Source organism: Octodon degus, unplaced genomic scaffold (genome assembly GCF_000260255.1).
Source record: "Octodon degus isolate 3935 unplaced genomic scaffold, OctDeg1.0 scaffold00046, whole genome shotgun sequence".
Classification (NCBI taxonomy): Eukaryota; Metazoa; Chordata; class Mammalia; order Rodentia; family Octodontidae; genus Octodon; species Octodon degus.
Genome location: NW_004524622.1, coordinates 8,936,553 through 8,954,728, shown reverse-complemented (window position 1 = coordinate 8,954,728; position 18,176 = coordinate 8,936,553). Strand labels below are relative to the sequence as shown.

General features: G+C 43.9%; 1 protein-coding gene across 1 annotated transcript in view; it reads right to left on the bottom strand.

Moving 5' to 3' along the window:
* Positions 1-16,656: 16,656 nt before the first annotated feature.
* The window catches only part of Ide (insulin degrading enzyme), a 123,401-nt gene continuing 121,881 nt past the window's right edge, over positions 16,657-18,176 (bottom strand). The window contains exon 29 of the mRNA XM_004632094.2: positions 16,657-16,800. Coding sequence (XP_004632151.1) covers positions 16,657-16,800 — 144 coding nt within the window. The remainder of the gene's footprint in view (positions 16,801-18,176) is intronic.

Below are 18,176 nucleotides of genomic sequence, written 5' to 3'. Positions count from 1 at the left end.
TGGGACTGGTCCCGCCGGCGCAGGGTAGCAGGAAGCTCTCCACACACTCACCGGACCTGGGCTAGGACTGGGTCTCCCCCCTCAATTTTTGTTACCTGTGGAGTAAAGGCTAATGCTGTTAACCTTTTGGGGCAATAGGTTTAGGGCAAAATGTACAGGCGATCTCTTTAGTCTTCCTAAACTTCTAACCTGGGGATCTGATTTATGAAATCAACCCCCACCCAACATGCAGGAGATTTCCACAATCTGAACCTTTTTTCTTTAGTATGAAGGAGGTGTGAATAGTTTGAGATCTCTTTAGATCATGACTTGCTGCTGTGCTCTCCATTTTTTAAAAAAAAATGTTATTGTTTAACACTATAAAGCTGGGAAGGAGAGTGGATCTCCACCACGTTTTGGAGCAGGAAGGTGCGTTTAGCCACAGCCCTGCTGCGCCCTGCAGTGGGCCCAGCTCCCTGCCTCTTGCACCAGGCAGAATGAGCTAACAAGGAGCAAACTCCATGGACTCAGCACTTGGATCCTGTGGAAGGAGATGGAACTGGCAACGGAGAGATCAAAGTGTTTCTCTGGCCAGATCACTAGTATACAGACAATTTGTACCTACCATATCTTTTTACTTTACTGTTTTTTTTTTTTTTTTTTTTTTTTTTTCCTGAGACAAGGTCTCACTATGGAACCCATGCAGGCTGCAAACTTGGCAAACCCCTTGCCTCAGCCTCCAGAGGCTGGGATTGCAGGAGCACACCACCACATCCAGCTACCCACCGTATCTTTAAAACAATTTTTTTTCTTTAAACCCTGAGAATTAATATGACTCCTGGTTGTCTTTAGAAAGAGAACATTTAATGAGATTCAGCTGAGGGAAATTCCCAGCGCATGGGCCATTGTACCTTCAAGGTTTCTTCCTTCTGTCCTAAGTCAGAAGCTCACAGTCGGATCTCTGAAAAGGCTCTTGTAAGACACCTCCCTTTCCATTGCTAGATAACTGGGAACATTTGAAGGGCAATAGATTCCTTAATACCCTTATGTCAGTATTAGTTCCCTGGGATTGGTAATTATTCTGTGGCTACATGTGAGTGCGTGAGGGAACTCTGGCAAGAGAATACAGAAGTTATCTTATGCTAGTTATTTAAGCCAGATGTCATTTAAATTAATAATAACTATTATTATTATTATTATTATTATTATCATTATTATTATTACTTTGCAATGCAGGGGATCGAGCCCAGGGTCTTCACCCTGAGCTACATCCATACTCCTTTATTGTTGTTGTTATTTATTTTGAGACAAGATCTCATGAAGTTGTGCTAGCTGGCCCAAAATTTTAATCCTCCTGCCTCAGCCTTCCAGAGCTCTGGGACTGGAGGAGGTATGCCATCCAGCTTCATGATAATCTTAAAAATAAAATAAGAGACCTCATCAGCACTGATATATAATAATATACACAATATATTAAACTCTATTATTCACAGAAAAAACAAGAGGAGCTGATCACAGTGGCACACACTTGTGATCCCAGCAGTTGGGGAGCCAAGGTAGAAGGGTGTGAGTTCGAGGCTAGCTTGAGCTACACAGTGAAACTGTCTCAAAGGAAAAAAAGGGAAGGGCACGTATAATAATTTATTATCCTGGGGCCGGCGAGACACTTCAGGCGCTTGCCTAAAGCTCCTCTTAGGCAAGTTTAGGCAACCACAGGGACCTCGGCTCTATCCCAGGCACCACATGCCACACCGGTCCTGCCCCCAGGGCAGACTGAGCCACACACACAAAAAAAATTATTATCCTTTATATGAGGTAAGGTGATACATAAATATGCTTGTATCCTTGAAACTACATAGGCTGTTTTTAAAAAAAGTATTTGATTATAGTGATTCCCTTCTAGGAACCTAACAATATGGGCTGGGAGAAAGACTATTTATCAAATACAGTCTTGGTATTACCTGAGGTTGAATTGTTTTGTTTTTGAGTCAGGGTCTTCCAAAGCAATTCTGGCTGCCCTTGAATTCACTGTATAGACCAGGCTAGGCTGAAATTCAAGGGTGATCCTCCTGCCTCAGTCTCCTCAGTGACGCCTGTATTATCTTAAAGTATCATTGAACTACCAAGACCTGTTTGCCTTGAGAAATCCAGAGCATTTTACCAAAGCTTCTGAGAGCTGGATATGACTTTTCTAGCCCCTCTCTCCCCTGCCCTCTGTTCTTGTCTGCAAGCTAACTACAGGTACCAGTGTGATTAAATTTTATCCCAAATCAAAAATCCCATGGAAACTGAAGATTAAGACTCTAAGAAAGAAGAGAAGAAGAGCAAAGAATGTTGATTGGTTTATGGTTACTTGGAGCTCCTTAGGTTACTCTGACTTCTACTTGGGCTTTATCAATGCTTAAAATTAAAATTAATATCACAATTCTGTCACTAGAACAAGAGTTTTATTACCAAAACACATAAGAAGTCTTCTTTAGTGCTAGGCAAGGTGCATATAACTAGGACTAAGACAAAATATAAACATCAGTCTCAAATTTTGCCCGTGAGAGGGAAGCCTTTTGAGGAAAGTTTGTTACAGAGATTAAAAACTTTCAAATGTGTCAAAATGGGATATTGACTAGCACAGTGTCCGGATGTGAATAACCTTCTCCCATAATGTAACCAAACTGCACAGTTATGAAATCAACTCTTTCAGGGCTCTGGAAGTCAACCAAAGACAAACAACAGGCTGAGCGGTGTTTATTGAAAACAGCGCTGCCAGAACTTGGGAGGGAACAACAGGAGTTTGCAGTCTTCTAGCTAAGAGATCTGTTTTTAACCCACTGTCACTGGCTGGCTTGGCTCCTTGCTTCAGTAAAAATGGAAATTAAAACTAAAGATGCCTTCATAGAAAAAGAAATCTTTAACTGGAAAATTAGGGCCAAGGATATGGCTCTGTGGCACAGCACCTGCCTGGAAAGTGCAAGGTCCTGAGTTCGATTCCTTATACCAAAAAAATTAAAAAAGGAAAATTGTACTATAGAAAAGGACTCTGGCTTAGATAGTTGAGGGGGAACTCTGATACAGGGGATCAGACCACCAGGCTTAGCTGGTGGTCTGGGGTCAGTTGTTCACTACCTCAGTCCTGGTGTCAAATCCTGGAATCTTTATGGCTGAGGGGTGTTTTCCTCCCCAGGAAAGAATTGCATTTGTCTGAGGTGCCGAGGTGGCTTCAGCCAATGTAGAGCCCCACCTTTCCTGAGATCCAGGTGGTCACTGGTTTTAGCCAATGACTGGTGGCTTCTAGATGTAGCTGAATGTCCCTATTAACCTCTTATCTTGGTGTCCTCAGTCTGAAGGGGGATGAGATCCTTTAAATTTAGGATTAATCAACCCTGACTGGTCTGCTCTAAGACATGCTCTCTAAATGATAATATAGCCCTGAGCAGAGGTAAGCAAAGATCTGACCCAAGATCTACATTAACAAAGGATACAAGATGAAAGTCATTTTGTTCTGCTTGTAGTCATCTCTTGGGAATCTATAGGCCCAAGTGAAGAGTCACAGTTCATAGCAAAAATGGCTTTGAAGTCTCTGGTTGTCCAAGCAGTGGAGGGTGAAAGTGTTACCAGTGAGAAGCATTTAACAACCTCTGCCCAGGTCAATGGTTGATCATAGAGGTGTCCCTTAGGGATTCAGGCTAAAAATAAAAACAAGATTAATACTAGAACTGAAGAGGAATATATTTTAAGAATAAAAGAGTCACTACCTCAAGAGATCAGTGGGCCAGGGAGATAGCTCAGTGATGTAAGCGCCTGTCTGGCAAGCACAAGGACCCAGGTTTGATCCCCGTGCTGACGAGACCAGGTATGGTGATGCACACCCGTAATCCCAGTGCTGGGGAGGTTAAAAACAGGAGGATCACTGTGAGTCTGAGCTACATAGTGAGACCTTGTACCAAATACATTAAAACAAACAAAAAATCCTACCATTTTTAATCCACTAAGAGGATGAGGACTCAATGTCTAAGTAAAAGGCTGAAATGAGATTGTCTCTCCTATTCCTACCCCTTAAAGATCATGCTATTAATGATACAAAAAGGCCATCTGAAGGGCTCAGAAATCTCTGCTTTCTGTAGAAGCTCATTTTTTCCAAGAAGAAAGCTCAAAATGACAGGAAAAAATGTAATATCATGTTTAATTTAAAGTTCCAATTTGCAATTCATAATATTATTTCACTACAGCCTTCAAAGTGCCTCATATTCAAGAATGAATTATTATTTAACTAGGTGTTCAAATTGTACTTCAGAAGGACTCATTCATAATACATCACAATATGCTCAATGTGAGAATTTGGGTCAACGGCGTTCCTTTGTCCTGTTTTTTTCTATAGCCATGCCTCAAAGCCCGTGTGTGAAGGGTTGGCACGGCACTAAATGTCCTCAGTCAGAAACAGAGTCGTGGCTCCACAGCAGGCAGAGGTACAGTGTCAAGACCCAGAGGCTTTGCCTCTAAGCCCTTGATTTTCAAATGAAACAGAGTAATATGGTGGTAACGGTACTGTAGCCAAGTGTGGTGATGCACACCTGTAATTCCAGTAATCTGAGAGGCTGAGGCACAGGGATCGCAAGTTCAACCCCAGCATGTCCTGATTAGAAGACATAGTGATTTAGACAGATTATCTCAAAACAAAGCAAAACAAAACAGCTATGGTTGTAGCTGATTTGATTTTGAAGGATCTGGGTTCAATTCACAGGACTGGAAGAAAAAATTGCTTTTCTTGTTTAGAAATTATCTGTGTCCAGTACCTTTATTTTCTGTCCTAGCCCTGAGACAAAGAAAGAAAACAGAGAAGAAAGAGGAGGAGGAGGAAGGAAGGAAGGAAGGAAGGAAGGAAGGAAGGAAGGAAAGAAGGAAGGAAGATGAAAGGTAGAAAGAAAGGAAAGAAGGATGGAAGGAAGGAAGCTGAGGTGACACAAAGAAAAAAGAAAGATGCATATGGTCACATCACCATCTTCCTGATGTGGGAAGCATTATGCAGTCCCACCAGGGCTCACACGGAAGAACTGCAGGCCTCTCAGCCAGTCTGCTCTTCCCTTACTCCAGAAAGGCAGAGGAAAGTGCAAGTCTCTCTTTGCACTCCCTTCTGCGGAGCGTGAGCACACTCACAGGGCCCTCTTTCTGCTTTGTCCCCCATTTACATGACAGATATTTCAGTTCCTCTGAAGACATCTCTCTGCCTATTCCTGGGCATTATGAGCTGTAACGTATGTTTCTGGGCCTGAAGAAATGACCCCAGACAAATGTGCAATATTTTCTGCGTTGGCCCACATTTGGGATTTGGATCTAGAGCCAGGTTTGTGAAGCCTGGCCTGTGGTGTCCATCCATATCAGGAACCATCTAGGGCCTCAGGACTGTGGCCCAGCCTCAATGCCAGCTGGGCACGTTGCCTTCCCACCAAGGGGCCTGCCCACCACACCAGTCAGTCGCTTTTGCTGGAGGCAGAACCATGCCTATTGGCACTTGTGTCTCAAAGAGCAGCATGTTGTCATAGGCTAGGTCTGGAGCAGCCTTCAAAAGGCTCCTGTGTTGCAGGCTTCACCCCAAGCACAGCAATGTTCAGAAATGGGGCCCTGAGGGTACTGACCTCACAGATGAAGACTCGCTGGGGAGGTCAGCGCCCCATTGGCCATTTAGCAATGGGACCTTCATGGGAAAGTGCATCCCAAGGTCTGTACTTTGTCCCCCACCCATTCCTCTCTCTTGTGCTCTCTCTTTTTGCTTCCTGGATGCTTTGAGATGAGCAACTGTCGTCTTGCTGTCCTGCTATGATGTCTCCGCCTCCCCATAGGCGTAACAGCAATGGTGCCTGCTCAGCATGGACTGAAACCTCTGAAACAGCCATGAATCCTTCCTCCTCCAAATTGTTCTCAGGAGCCACCCGAGAAGAAGGCGCATGTCTGTAACCCCAGCACTCTGGGAGACTGAGGCAGGAGGATGGTATCTTCAAGTCCACTCTGGGCTACTTGGAGACTTGGTGAGACCTGGCCTCACAATAAAAGTGGGGAAAGGAGGGGCTGTGGAGACATAATGCAGCTGAATTCAAAGGTTCTAAGCTTGGTCCCCAGTATCACAAACAAATAGAGTGAAGAATATGTACATTTTTTCACAACAGGGCCAGCGAGATAGCTCAGTGAACTAAGTGCCTGCTTAGGCAAGTGCGGGGAGCAGATTCGATCCCTGGCACCACATGCTAAGCCAGCCCCCCCCCCCAGGTGCACTGAACCGACCTTCGAGTTGGGGCATGATGGTGTATGCCTATAATCCCACCACTGGGGAGGCCAAAAACAGGAGGATCACTAGGAGTGTGAGCTGCGTAGTGAGACCCTGTACCAAATACATAAAATAAATAAATAAATAAATAAATGAACAATTTTTTTTTCACAACAGTGGAAAACAGGCTAACACATGTGTCAAAGCCATGTGAACAGAATAGTGTACAATACTGTGAGGGGAGTGTTCCCGAGTATCTATTCTCATTACGCACTCAGGTAAGGAAGGCATCCCCATTGCATACAAATCCTGTTGAAATGTGACTTATCTTGCAATCTTTTTCTTTTCTTTTTTTTTTTTTTTTTTTTGGTGGAACCGGGGATTGAACTCAGGCCCTTGAGCTTGCCAGGGAAGCGTTTATTCCACTGAGCCATCTCCCTGGCCTTACCTTGCAATCTTTTACCTTAATCCTACCAACCCTGCTTTCTTGTGTTCTCCTGGCCAATTAAGGCTTTATCAGCAGGTTTTGAGGTCAAGTATACAAGGCTTACATGTCAAAGAGTCCCACAAATGCCACTTTCTGGCCACTTTACCTATCAGGTGCATATGGCCTTGGGTCTGCAGCTGGGGGTCAGGCAAGAGGATGCAGGTCCTCTTGTTATTTCTTATTTTGATGATATGGAGCCGTCCTGCAGGATGATTGCAGTTTAAGTTTCTCACTGTTGTCTTTGCCTTCAGGCTTTCCAAACTCTTTCATACTGAGGTAAATAAAGCAACTTTGCTCAGTAACAAGTAACTTTTGCTTGTTACTCCTCCTTTTGGGGAGGAGTAACAAGTTCTCCCATCAAGTCACCTAACTAAAACTGCTACATGAAAGCTTTTGTTCCCCTCCATTTCCACTCTGCTTCTCTCATTTCTAAGTGACCTTTTAAATGTTTTCGCCCTCTGGGATAGGTCCTTTACTTTCCACAATCTTTCTTTCTTTTCCTCCATTCACTGAAATCATTCCAATCTTCCTCACTGTTGTTTCAGCGTAACTTCCTTATGTAAGTAGCTCTGGGGTTAGAGGCTGTCACTCAGACAGGCCAGATTTCAGCCTTAGCCTAGAGTCAGGATCTGCACTAAGACACCCCATGCTCTGATTTACCCAGTAGAAGTAACAGGAATCCACTGCATATTTGGCTTTTTGGTTGTTGCTTTGAATTTCCTTGTGTAAGTTGACTCCTTGGTGAGCTCGCTTCATCACTTCTAAATTTCATTGATTAACTTTTACATCTAATAACTGATCACAACCAAGTTACTATCTCACCCCATGGATGGCCTTAATATAGGGGAAATGCCAAGTTCTGTTCCCTAAAGTCAAAGAATGAATTCTAAGGAGCAAGGTGTGGGGAGCCATGGAAACTAGAAAATTGCTCAGATGTGTGTAAGTGGGACAAGGCCTCAATGTCTAAAGCAGACAAGCTACCTCAGTCCTGAGATAATCATCCTGACTGGCTAATGTCAGCTCTTAGTCACTAGGCAACCTTGTGTCACATGTCACCAACTTTGCAAAAGTATAAATAAACATCCATATTGTTGGGGGGCGGGAGGTTCGTCTCACCAACCAGGCAGAGGAGTCACCACCTAACCCAGCTCCTGTCTTCTTACTATCTTTTCTTCATTCCTTCTGCTGTTTCTCCCCAGGTACAACGGATCACACTGAGAGACCAACAGGTCCCTACATTTGGTGCCCAATCAGGACGCCTGGTACAAGATAAGTGTGGGCGACAGGAACACTTCCAAAGAGTGCACAGAAGGGAGGAAGTAGATCAGTTAGAGCCAGCAGTAGTATTCTGCACAGGCACGCATCGGCACTGGCACATTAGGTGTAAAACTTGGGGAAACAGGGCCAGAGGGAAAAATAATCTTAAAAGGAGAAATAAGTTTGAGAGAAGCCAAAAAGGAAAAAAGTTATCTTACTTTTTTTTTTTTTTTTTTTTTTTGCAATACAGGGGATTGAACTCAGGACCCTTGGCTTGCCAGGCAGGCACTTATTCTACTGAGCTATCTCCCTGGCCCAAAATGGGAAAAAGCCATATTGAGTTAAAAATGGGACAAATAGAGTCTCAAGAATCACAGAATTATATATTTTGATCTCTGCATTTACTTTCGTCTTCTGGGCTGTGGTTGGAAGGACTTTGTCAAACACAAAGAATTTAGCTCCCAGTTCTCCTTTAAAATAAAATCCTGGGGGCTGGCGAGATAGCTCAGCAACTAAGTGCCTGCATAGGCAAGTACAGGGACCAGGATTTGATCTCTGGTTCCACATGCCATGTCAACCCCACTTCGGGGTGCACTGAGCCTGTGACCAAATCCTGTAATCCTAGCACTGCAGAGGCTGAAAACAAGAGGATTTTTTTATGCATTAGAGAGAGATGAATGGCCAAAAGTGTTATGCCAAAATGAAAATTTAAGTATGTCACAAAATGTCATCAAGATTGCCCTGCTGCAATGTTGTATATGGTTTTGATTTCTAAATTTCTATGTAAAAATATATAATTGTTGTCTTTTAACATTCTATAGTGATTTACTTTTTTTTTTTTTTCTTTGCGGAACCGGGGATTGAACTCAGGCTTTTGCACTTGCCAGGCAAGCGCTTATTCCACTGAGCCATCTCCCCAGTACCCTCTATAGTGATTTAAATATTAGAATATCCATGGTTGTTAGAAAATGACAGTTCCATTTTATGTCTAAGGTGTTTTATATTCAGATAGATAGCAATATTAAGCTTACTACCTATATTACAGGGTAATGTCATTAAGCTTCTTTTCTGAACATTTAACAACTAAAGTTTGGAGATCAAAAATTAGATAGATGGGCTAAAAGGATAGCCAATATTTTGGCTTTAGCCCTTCAAGGTCAGCGAGGACTCAGGACATAAGAAAACCTCTGCCGTGACATCTTATAACTCAGTTGAGTCCCTGATTTTCTGATCAAGGAGATAATGAAGCCACAGAGGAAAGTGACAACAATGCATAAGGTGCTTAAGGAGAGTCACCTAGAGAGAAAAAATCTCTCAGGCTTTCACACAAAGCAAATTGGTCAAGCAATGGCCGTGACTCACCCAGATGGCTGGCACTGACAGAAGATCTAAGAGGTGCTGTACATGGTTCCAAGGTAAATCCTGAGAAGATTTAGCTGACCTTGTCATACAGTCAAAGTTATGATCAACCAATGAGATTGTACGTATAGTTGCTTAGGTAATATTGATCCAATGGTAGTAGGAGCATACCCAGTGAAATCATTAACCTTGGTCGATAATCTACAGTCTTAGTCTTGTCTTTAGTGTTAGAGGGTGGGAGAGGATGGTTCAGCCTAATGAGATAATGGGAAATCTCAAAAAGGCCATACTGAGGATGCTCAGCCTCCTTCAGCCCTTAGGGAAGTGTGTAGAACTAGCATTGTGACTCTAATCTCCCCCCCCCCCGAATCAGGGATTGAACTCTGGCCCTTGCACTTGCCAGGGAAGTGCTTATTCCACTGAGCCATCTCCCTGGCCCTCTAATCTTCTTCAGATGTGCCTTCAGCCATAGTTTCCATGCATTCTTATCCGCACTGACTCCCTCGAGGGCCCAGCCCTGTCTGACCTCCTACAATATTTCTACCTAACTTAGCTGTCTACTATAACCTCATGCCTATTCAGTTCACAGCTGCAGCCCCAGCCTCTTGCCCTTGTGACAGCTTGTTGCTCAGGATGGGCACAAAATTTTCAACTCAAGGAATGCTTCTGTCTTAGCTTCCCAAGTAGCTGGATGATTGACACCCGCCACCACATCTGGCTTCATTTAAAGATCCTGAACCAGACACGGTGAGTTCCTCAGCTCTTGGAAGGGGGAATCCAGAACACAAAAGTGAGGGGGACCTTGCAAATAAAATTTGATGGACATGATCTTCACCTCAGTGTTATACATGTTACTAATGTATTCTATCTTCTAGGACAACTGAACAATTTTGTATAATATCATGATGCCAAATACACTGTGACATTTTTCAGCCAATCACTGAGTTTAAAAGAAAATGTGACATTTTTCAACCAACCACTGAGTTTAAAAGAAAAAGAATGGAGTATTTTAAGTGTATCTGTTATGACACCTTGTCAAACTGTGAATGAAAAAATCCATGGAAACACCCCACAGATCGTAATTTCTAATGAGATAAACATTGACAACAATCACACATACACAAGAAGCTCTTTGGAGTCCCTTATACTTTATTATTCTTTTTCAGTTAGGGTTCACTAGGGGCTGAGCAATGTCTTCAAGGGGACATGATTCTTGAGAAGACAGCTGTGGGCTGCTGTGGCCTGGGAAGCAGACTCAGGCAGCCTCACTTGAAGGCACGGCTTTAGAAATATGTTCCTGGCCTGGCCACGTTTTTCATTCTATGTGGCTCTTCTTTTCCTTATTCTTTGCCTTCTAATTTTTGATTTTTCTTTATTCTTTGGTCAGTTTCTTACTTTAAATTTAGTTTATTGCTTTATTTTTGGTCCAATTTTGTGTCTTAAATTCATTATAAATCCCTGCTTCCGCCAAAAATAAATAAATAAATAAATAAATAAATAAATTCATTGTAAAGATCAGTTACTTCATCAGGTGAACCTTGAATTTTCTTTTGAGGTGACTTGGAGAAAGTTTTCAGCAGCTTTCCCCAAATTTGTCACATCTAGCACAGCTTTTTTTTTTTCTATACCTGTGACCGAACTTGGGATATTGCACTTGCCAGGCAGGCGTTCATGCCGTGGAGCTACTTCGGTGGCCCTAGTGCAGCTTTTAAAACTCAGGAGAGGGGACAGTAGAGGATAAAGAAGACAAAATCAATATACAGACAGATGAGGTCAGGAGGAGCCTCTTTTTCTGATTTGTGAAAGGAAGTGCCCAGTACCCAGGGCACATTTATTTATACAATCAGCATATGAATAAGTTTACAGAGAGCTTAAGGGGTGGGTAGGATCTGGGACAGGAAGAATATCTAATCTTTAGCAGAACAGCACGTCTTGGTGCATGCCTTGGAGGTTTTATGGAGAACAAAGGAGGAAGTGTCCATAATATCAGGCGAAGGTCAGTCACTACGTGCGCCAGCTCCTCGAGCGCCGCACACTTCTCACAGTCCCCTGCAAAGCCCATGAGAAGCAGCGGCCTTGTCCTAGATAGCTGAGGTATAGACAGCTTTGCACCCAAAACAAAGTTATTTTTTCCATTGTAGAAACAATTTTATATACATAGATTCTTATGAAAAGAAGAACCACATGTACAGCATCTCAAATTACCAGTGAATAACCCTTACTCTTAGCTATTATTTTATTTTATTTATTTATTGTGGAACCGGGGATTGAACTCAGGCCCTTGCACTTGCCATGGAAGCGCTTATTCTACTGAGCCATCTCCCTGGCCCAACCCTTACTCTTGGGCAGTGGGAAAAGAGAAAAAGAATAGGAAATTAATTCCATTCTGTTCTTAAGTGCCTCTACCTATGCAGTCAGTTTTCCAAATAGTGTTTCTATTCCTTTGCTGATGGCTTTAAAAAAAATATATATATATATATTTTTCCCAATGTAAGAGTCCAGTTTTTCAGTCCAGCTTTGACTTTATTTGCAACTTCTGGGTCAGTTTCTCTGTAGAAGGTGCTTTCCTCATGTTTAAAGGGACCTTGGAGACACTTCAAGACCAGGCCGAACAGCGCACAAGCTGTAGGGCCTCTCTACCATCTCTGCTGAGGGCAGACTCAAACTAGCACCAAGGCTCCTGGGAAACATCAGCAAAGGGAACATGGTGTTATGGCTTGTGTCTCGATGTCCCCCAACAGCCTTACGCAGCCATAGAGTGGGCTTTCTTAGAAGTGGCTGAGTCTAGCATGTGCAGCTGATTCATGGTGCAGAGCTTGGATTAAAGGTGCAAGGATTAAGGGTGGGCGATCACTAAATCAGTCCACTCACTGGTTTGGCACAACCCTGATCTTATTATTCTGGATACAATGTAAGGGACAAAAAGGGTCTTGTCTTGTCCCCTGCTTGCTTTACTACCTTCTGTTCACTATGAATTGTTTTTCCTCTGTGACGCCCCTCGGCCATGCCACCCTGCCTTGAAGACAGCAACTATGAACTGAAACATCTACAAACAGCAAGCTAAATAAGCCTTTCCTCCTTTAACTTTGGGTGTCAGATGTTTTACTTCAGCAATGCAAAAAGTAACCAACACCTGGCTCAGGTAAAGGTGGCTCAGCACAGGCAAATGGGAAAGCAGCAGGTGTGATGGCACGAGAGCCCCTCAGCGTCACTCTCCAGCCTGCAGATACTGTCCCATGGAACAGGAAGGAATCAGGAAGGCTCAGATCACCAGGTGATGTAACATGTTTAATGTGACCAAGACTGAGACATTTCCTACTTGTTATGAAATACACTCGTTGAGGGACGCGCTTAACTACCTATAGTGCCTCATGGCAGCAGGAAAGAAACAGCCAATGCAAATTCCCCAGTAGCATCTGCTGTGCAAGTTGAAAAACTGACATGAACAGTAGACTTTGGTTTCTGCAGCAAAGTCACCTTATCCCCCTATAAAAATCTGAGTCTCCTTTGAATTTTTTCTTATTCCTTCTTTTATGGTTTTGTTTTGTTTTTGAGGCAAGGTCTTACTCTATAGTTCAGGCTGGGCTTGAACTCACTACATGACCTGGGGTGGCCTTGAACTCATGGTGATCCTCCTGTCTCAATGTCTGGGATGCTGTGCTGAGATTACAGGCACGTGCCATCATGTGCGACTGCAACTGGCATTCTTTTAGGGCCAGAGATAATTTAGTAGATGTGTGGAGTCTGGGAATCGTGCGCACCGGTAAACAGATTCTGCTTTGATGGACAGAACTTCAAGGAAGGGTATCGAATAGAGTATATTTTTCTTATATGCCTCTATAGGGTAAAACCTTGCCCAAGAAATGGCTCTGAGTTCTAGCAAAAGTCACTTTTGAGCACACTGTGCAAGATCAAGGAATGAATACGTGTCATGGACATGAGGCATTTAAGTACTGTGGAGTTTCAGTCTCTGATTACAAGGACCTCTGGCAAACTAAGTTCTGGGAAGGGATATGGCTTTGAAAACTATTTTGGATATCTACAGGTAAGATGAAGAGGTTGGCTTTATTTAGATGTAAGAGAGGGAAAAGAAAGAACGATGCCTCATTTCCCGCTTCGGTGCTTAGGACAGGGCTGGGGAGATAGCTTGGTGGCATAAGCACCTGCCCGGTAAACTTAATGTCTGGAGTTCAATCCCTGGAACCGCATGCTGTGCCACCCCAGAGCCCTGGGTGCACCATGTCGGCCCCAGAACCAGGCATGGTGGTGCATGCCTGTAGTCCTAGCACTGGGGAGGCTGAGACAGGAGGATCAGTACGAGTCTGAGCTTTATAGTGAGCCCCTGTATCAAACAAACAAACAAACAAACAAACAAACAAACAAAAAAGCACGGGTGCCTAAGGGAGTAAAATTTTGGTAGGTTAGACATCAAGTTCTCCTCTTCCACCCTTAGACAGCGCCTGGGCTATTCTTCAATCATCACAGATTGGTGTATGTAATTACTCTGCACCTTTTGTTCAGTGAATGCAGTCTGTATCTCTAGAATAAATACGCAGCTCACTCTTGTATCTCCAGAACTAGCATGAGTAACACAGAATGAGCATTCAATTAATAATTGTCAAAAATTATAAGTTATGTCAACTATAAGTCAATGAAGCAAGGAAAGTTAAACTAAGGAAAGGAATACAGCAAGAAAAAAAGAGGTCCTTCTTGGACACAGTGAGTCTGAAATGATCATGCAAAACTCCAGGTGGATACAAGCAGGCAACTGCTGGAAACGAGTCTGAAACTCAGGAGAGGACTTAGGCTTGCATATAAATGTTTGAGGACTGATCAGTGCAAGACAGAAGCATAAAAGTAAATGAGCATGAGGAGCAGACCATAATGAAGTTCCAACATTTAATAGGAATCTGTTCCTTCTATGTGTCAGTCCATGACTTTTGCCTTTTCCAAGTATACTGCCACCATCTCCTAGATTTTCTTTTTTTTTTTTTTTTGGTACCAGGAATTGAACTCAGGACCTTGCCTTTGAGCTAAATCCCTGGTCTCCTAGACTTCTTTCAGGGCTGACATTTGATACAACATCAAGGGATACACTTCTATATTATGTTCCAGATGGCCTCCTTCTGTGCTTTTATTACTTTCCAAGGCAACACGATGTTCCTATGTTTTTCCACCTCTTGTCAACTTAGTTTTTGCTAGGCCTTTAAACAGTACATGGATTCAGTTAAATCCTCCACACAAAGTCCTTCCAAGATGGATCAGAAAATAGCAGTTATCTTGAACATCCTGACCACTGACTACCAAATTACACTCCTGTTTAATCAAATGTGGAAATGTTACTCTTTCCCAATTCTTTCTTGATTACATACCATTGTTCAGTGTCTACTTAGTCAATATGCTGTTACTACAACAAAATCCTGGAGATAAATAATGTGTAAGAAGAAAAAAGGTTGTTTTGGCCCACAATTTTCTTTCTTTTTTTCTTTCTTTTATTTTAGGGAAGGGTCTACAGGGTGTTCAGAGTCTCACTACTAGATCAGACTCGTAGTGATCCGCCTGTTTACAGCCTCCCAAGAGCTGGGATTACAGGTGAGCACTACCATACCCAGTCTCAATTGCCTTCTCAGCGTGCTCCGGGAGCAGGGCCAGCAAGGCAGGCCAAGGGATTGAATCCCGGCCCCTGCACCTGCTTGCAGGCACTTTAAGCTGCTGAGCTACTTGGCTGGCCCAGGCCCACAATTTTCAAGATGCCAGTCCAAGATCAGAGAGACCCATCACTAGGACTAGAGAACCCTAGTCCTAGTTCCCAAAGGACTAGATAAAGCTAGGTAGCAAATGGAAGGGAGGCCATCGGGCAAACTGTTCACCTTGTGGCCCGGAGGCAAAGGGAGAGAAAGAGAGCAAAGTCCTGTGACCCCCTTGAAGGGACACACTCCCAGGGACCTAAGGATCTCCAGCTGGGCTTCTCTTTGAGTTCCATCATTTCCCAGTAAGGGATCAGGCCTTCAATGCATGGGCATGTAAGGTGCATTCAAGATCCAAAATATGCTTAAAATCGAGCTAAGCCTGTCTTAATATAAACATCTGATTGTTGCTGTTATTTGGTTTACTGGTCCATTTCCCCCACCCCCCAGTGTCTGCATTTGGCCACAACAATGTTTTAGGTGACTCCTCACTGTTGGAACAAAACACCCCTCACCCACAACTCCAAGGAGGCGAGGTTTCAGTCTGTAATCTGCTAGTTCTAAGGCAGAAACAGTACAGTGGAAAGCCTTGGTGGGGTGGGGGTGGGAAGCTGCTCACCTCCTGAAGCCAAGAAGCAGAGACAGCAGAGAGGAGCCTGGAATGTATCATGGCTGTGCCTAGACGCCCCCCAAAGCCTCATGCAGTCATGAGGGGGCTGTTACGAGTCTGTGCTTTGTCCAGTGCTGGGATTATGGGTGTGGGTGCCACAGCCGTGCTGGGCTGGCAGCCTGCATACATCTGAGGAGAGAGGCTCACTCTCTGAGCACCTCCCTTTTTGCTCTTGCTGCTTTTGCTGTCTTCCTCCACCATCAACTGCTGCCCTCTGCCATGTGCCACTCTGCCTTGAAGCCAGCCCATTATGGACTGAAACCTCCACAGATTGACCTAAATAAACCTTTCCTTCCTTAATTCAGGGCATCAGGTATTTTGCCTCAGCAACAAGAGAAAACTAAGACAGGAAGACACAATGGCCCTCGGAGTTCTGGGGATTTGATTCAGTGGTGGAATGTGTGCTTTGCATTTGGAAGCCTTTCAGTTTGATTCACAGCACTGAACAAGGAAGAAAAAAAAAGAAAGTCAGAAACAAAATGGAAGATGTTAGGCAAAAACAGTCGACAGATTGCCTGGTATTTATAAGTAGGCATTCAATACAATCTTTTTATAACAACAACAAAGGAACTTGCGTGCCCTAAGTCTTCGTTTTGTGTAAAACCCACAGGGCCTCTTTAGCTAGAAGGGAAAATGGCTCAGGCACACAGTGAAGGTTGGCGGGGAAGCTCAGCCCCAGCGCGCAGGAGCCACGTCTTGGATGTGATCCTCAGCACTGCAAATAGATGGAGAAACATTGAAAATATTTCCTATTTATAATCTCTGTGCCAAGATGGTAACTTTTCAGTGATGCATCAATTAGAAATTTAGCTACAAACAACAGAAAGACTGATGGACAGACGCGGAGGAACACAGCAGCGGCTCAGCGCGGTCAGCATGCGCTCAGCGTGGACAGCTCCTGTCTACTTTCTCTGCCATCCTTAGTTAGCTTTTGTCATCTCATGAACGAGATGCCATCCCACTTTTAAGTTTCATGTCTCCAGAAAAATGGGGGCAAAGGAGAACAGGGCGGGCAAAAGAGCAAAGAGATCTCTTGTGCTAGGATTTTGCCATTTTGTTCAGAAAAGGCGGCCTCTGCGATTTTGACCTTGATCTTGGCCATCTCCATCTATAAAGGGATGGAGAAATGGAGTCTGTAGCTTTTGTGGCTTCTATGATAGAGCTAAGCAAAAGAGATGGGAGAGGGCTGGAGGAGAGAGAGACAAAGACAGAGACAGAGCGAGAGACAGAGACAGAGAAACAGGAAATTGCCAATCAAGTACTTCTGACTTGAGAATAAATCTAAACCACATTATTACTTCTGCACATTTCCTGAAAGCTTGTGAGCAACGCATTTGAAGCTAATTTACTTCTGCAGATGTCGACTTCTATTTACATAATTCTCGTGATGATCTCACAGCGAAGCTTCCGGTTATGTAACCTGGCCGCCTTCTAGCTTTCAGCTCGGGGCGCAGGGCCAAGGCTCCAATGCCCTGCATCCCGACACCTGCAGTCGGTGGAGGTGGCCTGTCTTACCAGAGTGAACCAGGAAAACGACTGATACTATTTCGACTTGCAACTTCAGGTAAGTGGGTGAAAAGTACACACTTTAAGTCACGTGACTTTTTAAAATTAGTCTCTGACATTTTCCAGTGGTGACAAGAATTGCTGTGGTTGGCAAGCAACAGTACCAAATATAATTTTACCTCTCTCCCCACGTTTGCCTTGCTGGATACGTTACATAAATTAGAACTGGTGCGATGTGGAGTCCAGGGATGGGTTTGGCGGAGTCTTTTCACTGGAAAGTGCGTCATCTCCACCTGGTGGACAAGCTTAGCTTTGCCACGCCAGCTCTCCGCATCGCGGGGTCGGACTTATTTTTAACATCTGCCAGGTACCCGCGGCATAAGCACCCGCCTGGCAAGTGCAAGGTCCTGAGTTTGATCCCTGGTACCGCCAAAAAATTTTTTAAAAATCTGCCAATTTTTGTAGAGTGTGACAGAAAAAACTCTAAATCAGTTACTAGTAATCATTCTTCCTTTGATGACTGCCATAAAGTTAAAAGAGTGATCTATGTTGGGAAATTATATTATTCTTTGAAAAGCCCTTTACACCTTACGGCATAGAAATCAAGCATGGACGAGGCAACATAAGAAATCTAAATCTAAAAATCTTTCCTTTGTGCTTTTCCCTGTGACGAGGCATAATAACGTCCTGAATAAACAGGATGCTTCTCAGTGCTTCCTGACTGTGCGCACACAAACACCGTAACGCTTGTCTCAGGAACTCTCTGGAGAGTCCGCTTCCTCCAGGGTCGTACGTGTCCATCACCCCGGAGCACAGAGGCCTGCAGCGGGGCGGGGTGGCTCCCACGCAGGGCCTGGTTTCCATCTGCTGCTTCATAAAAACTGATTTTTCTGGGGTCTGGTTTTTTCTCTTATTTTTGAGACAGGGTCTCACTATGCAGCTCAGGCTACGTTGAGCTCACTTTGTAGCCCATGCTGG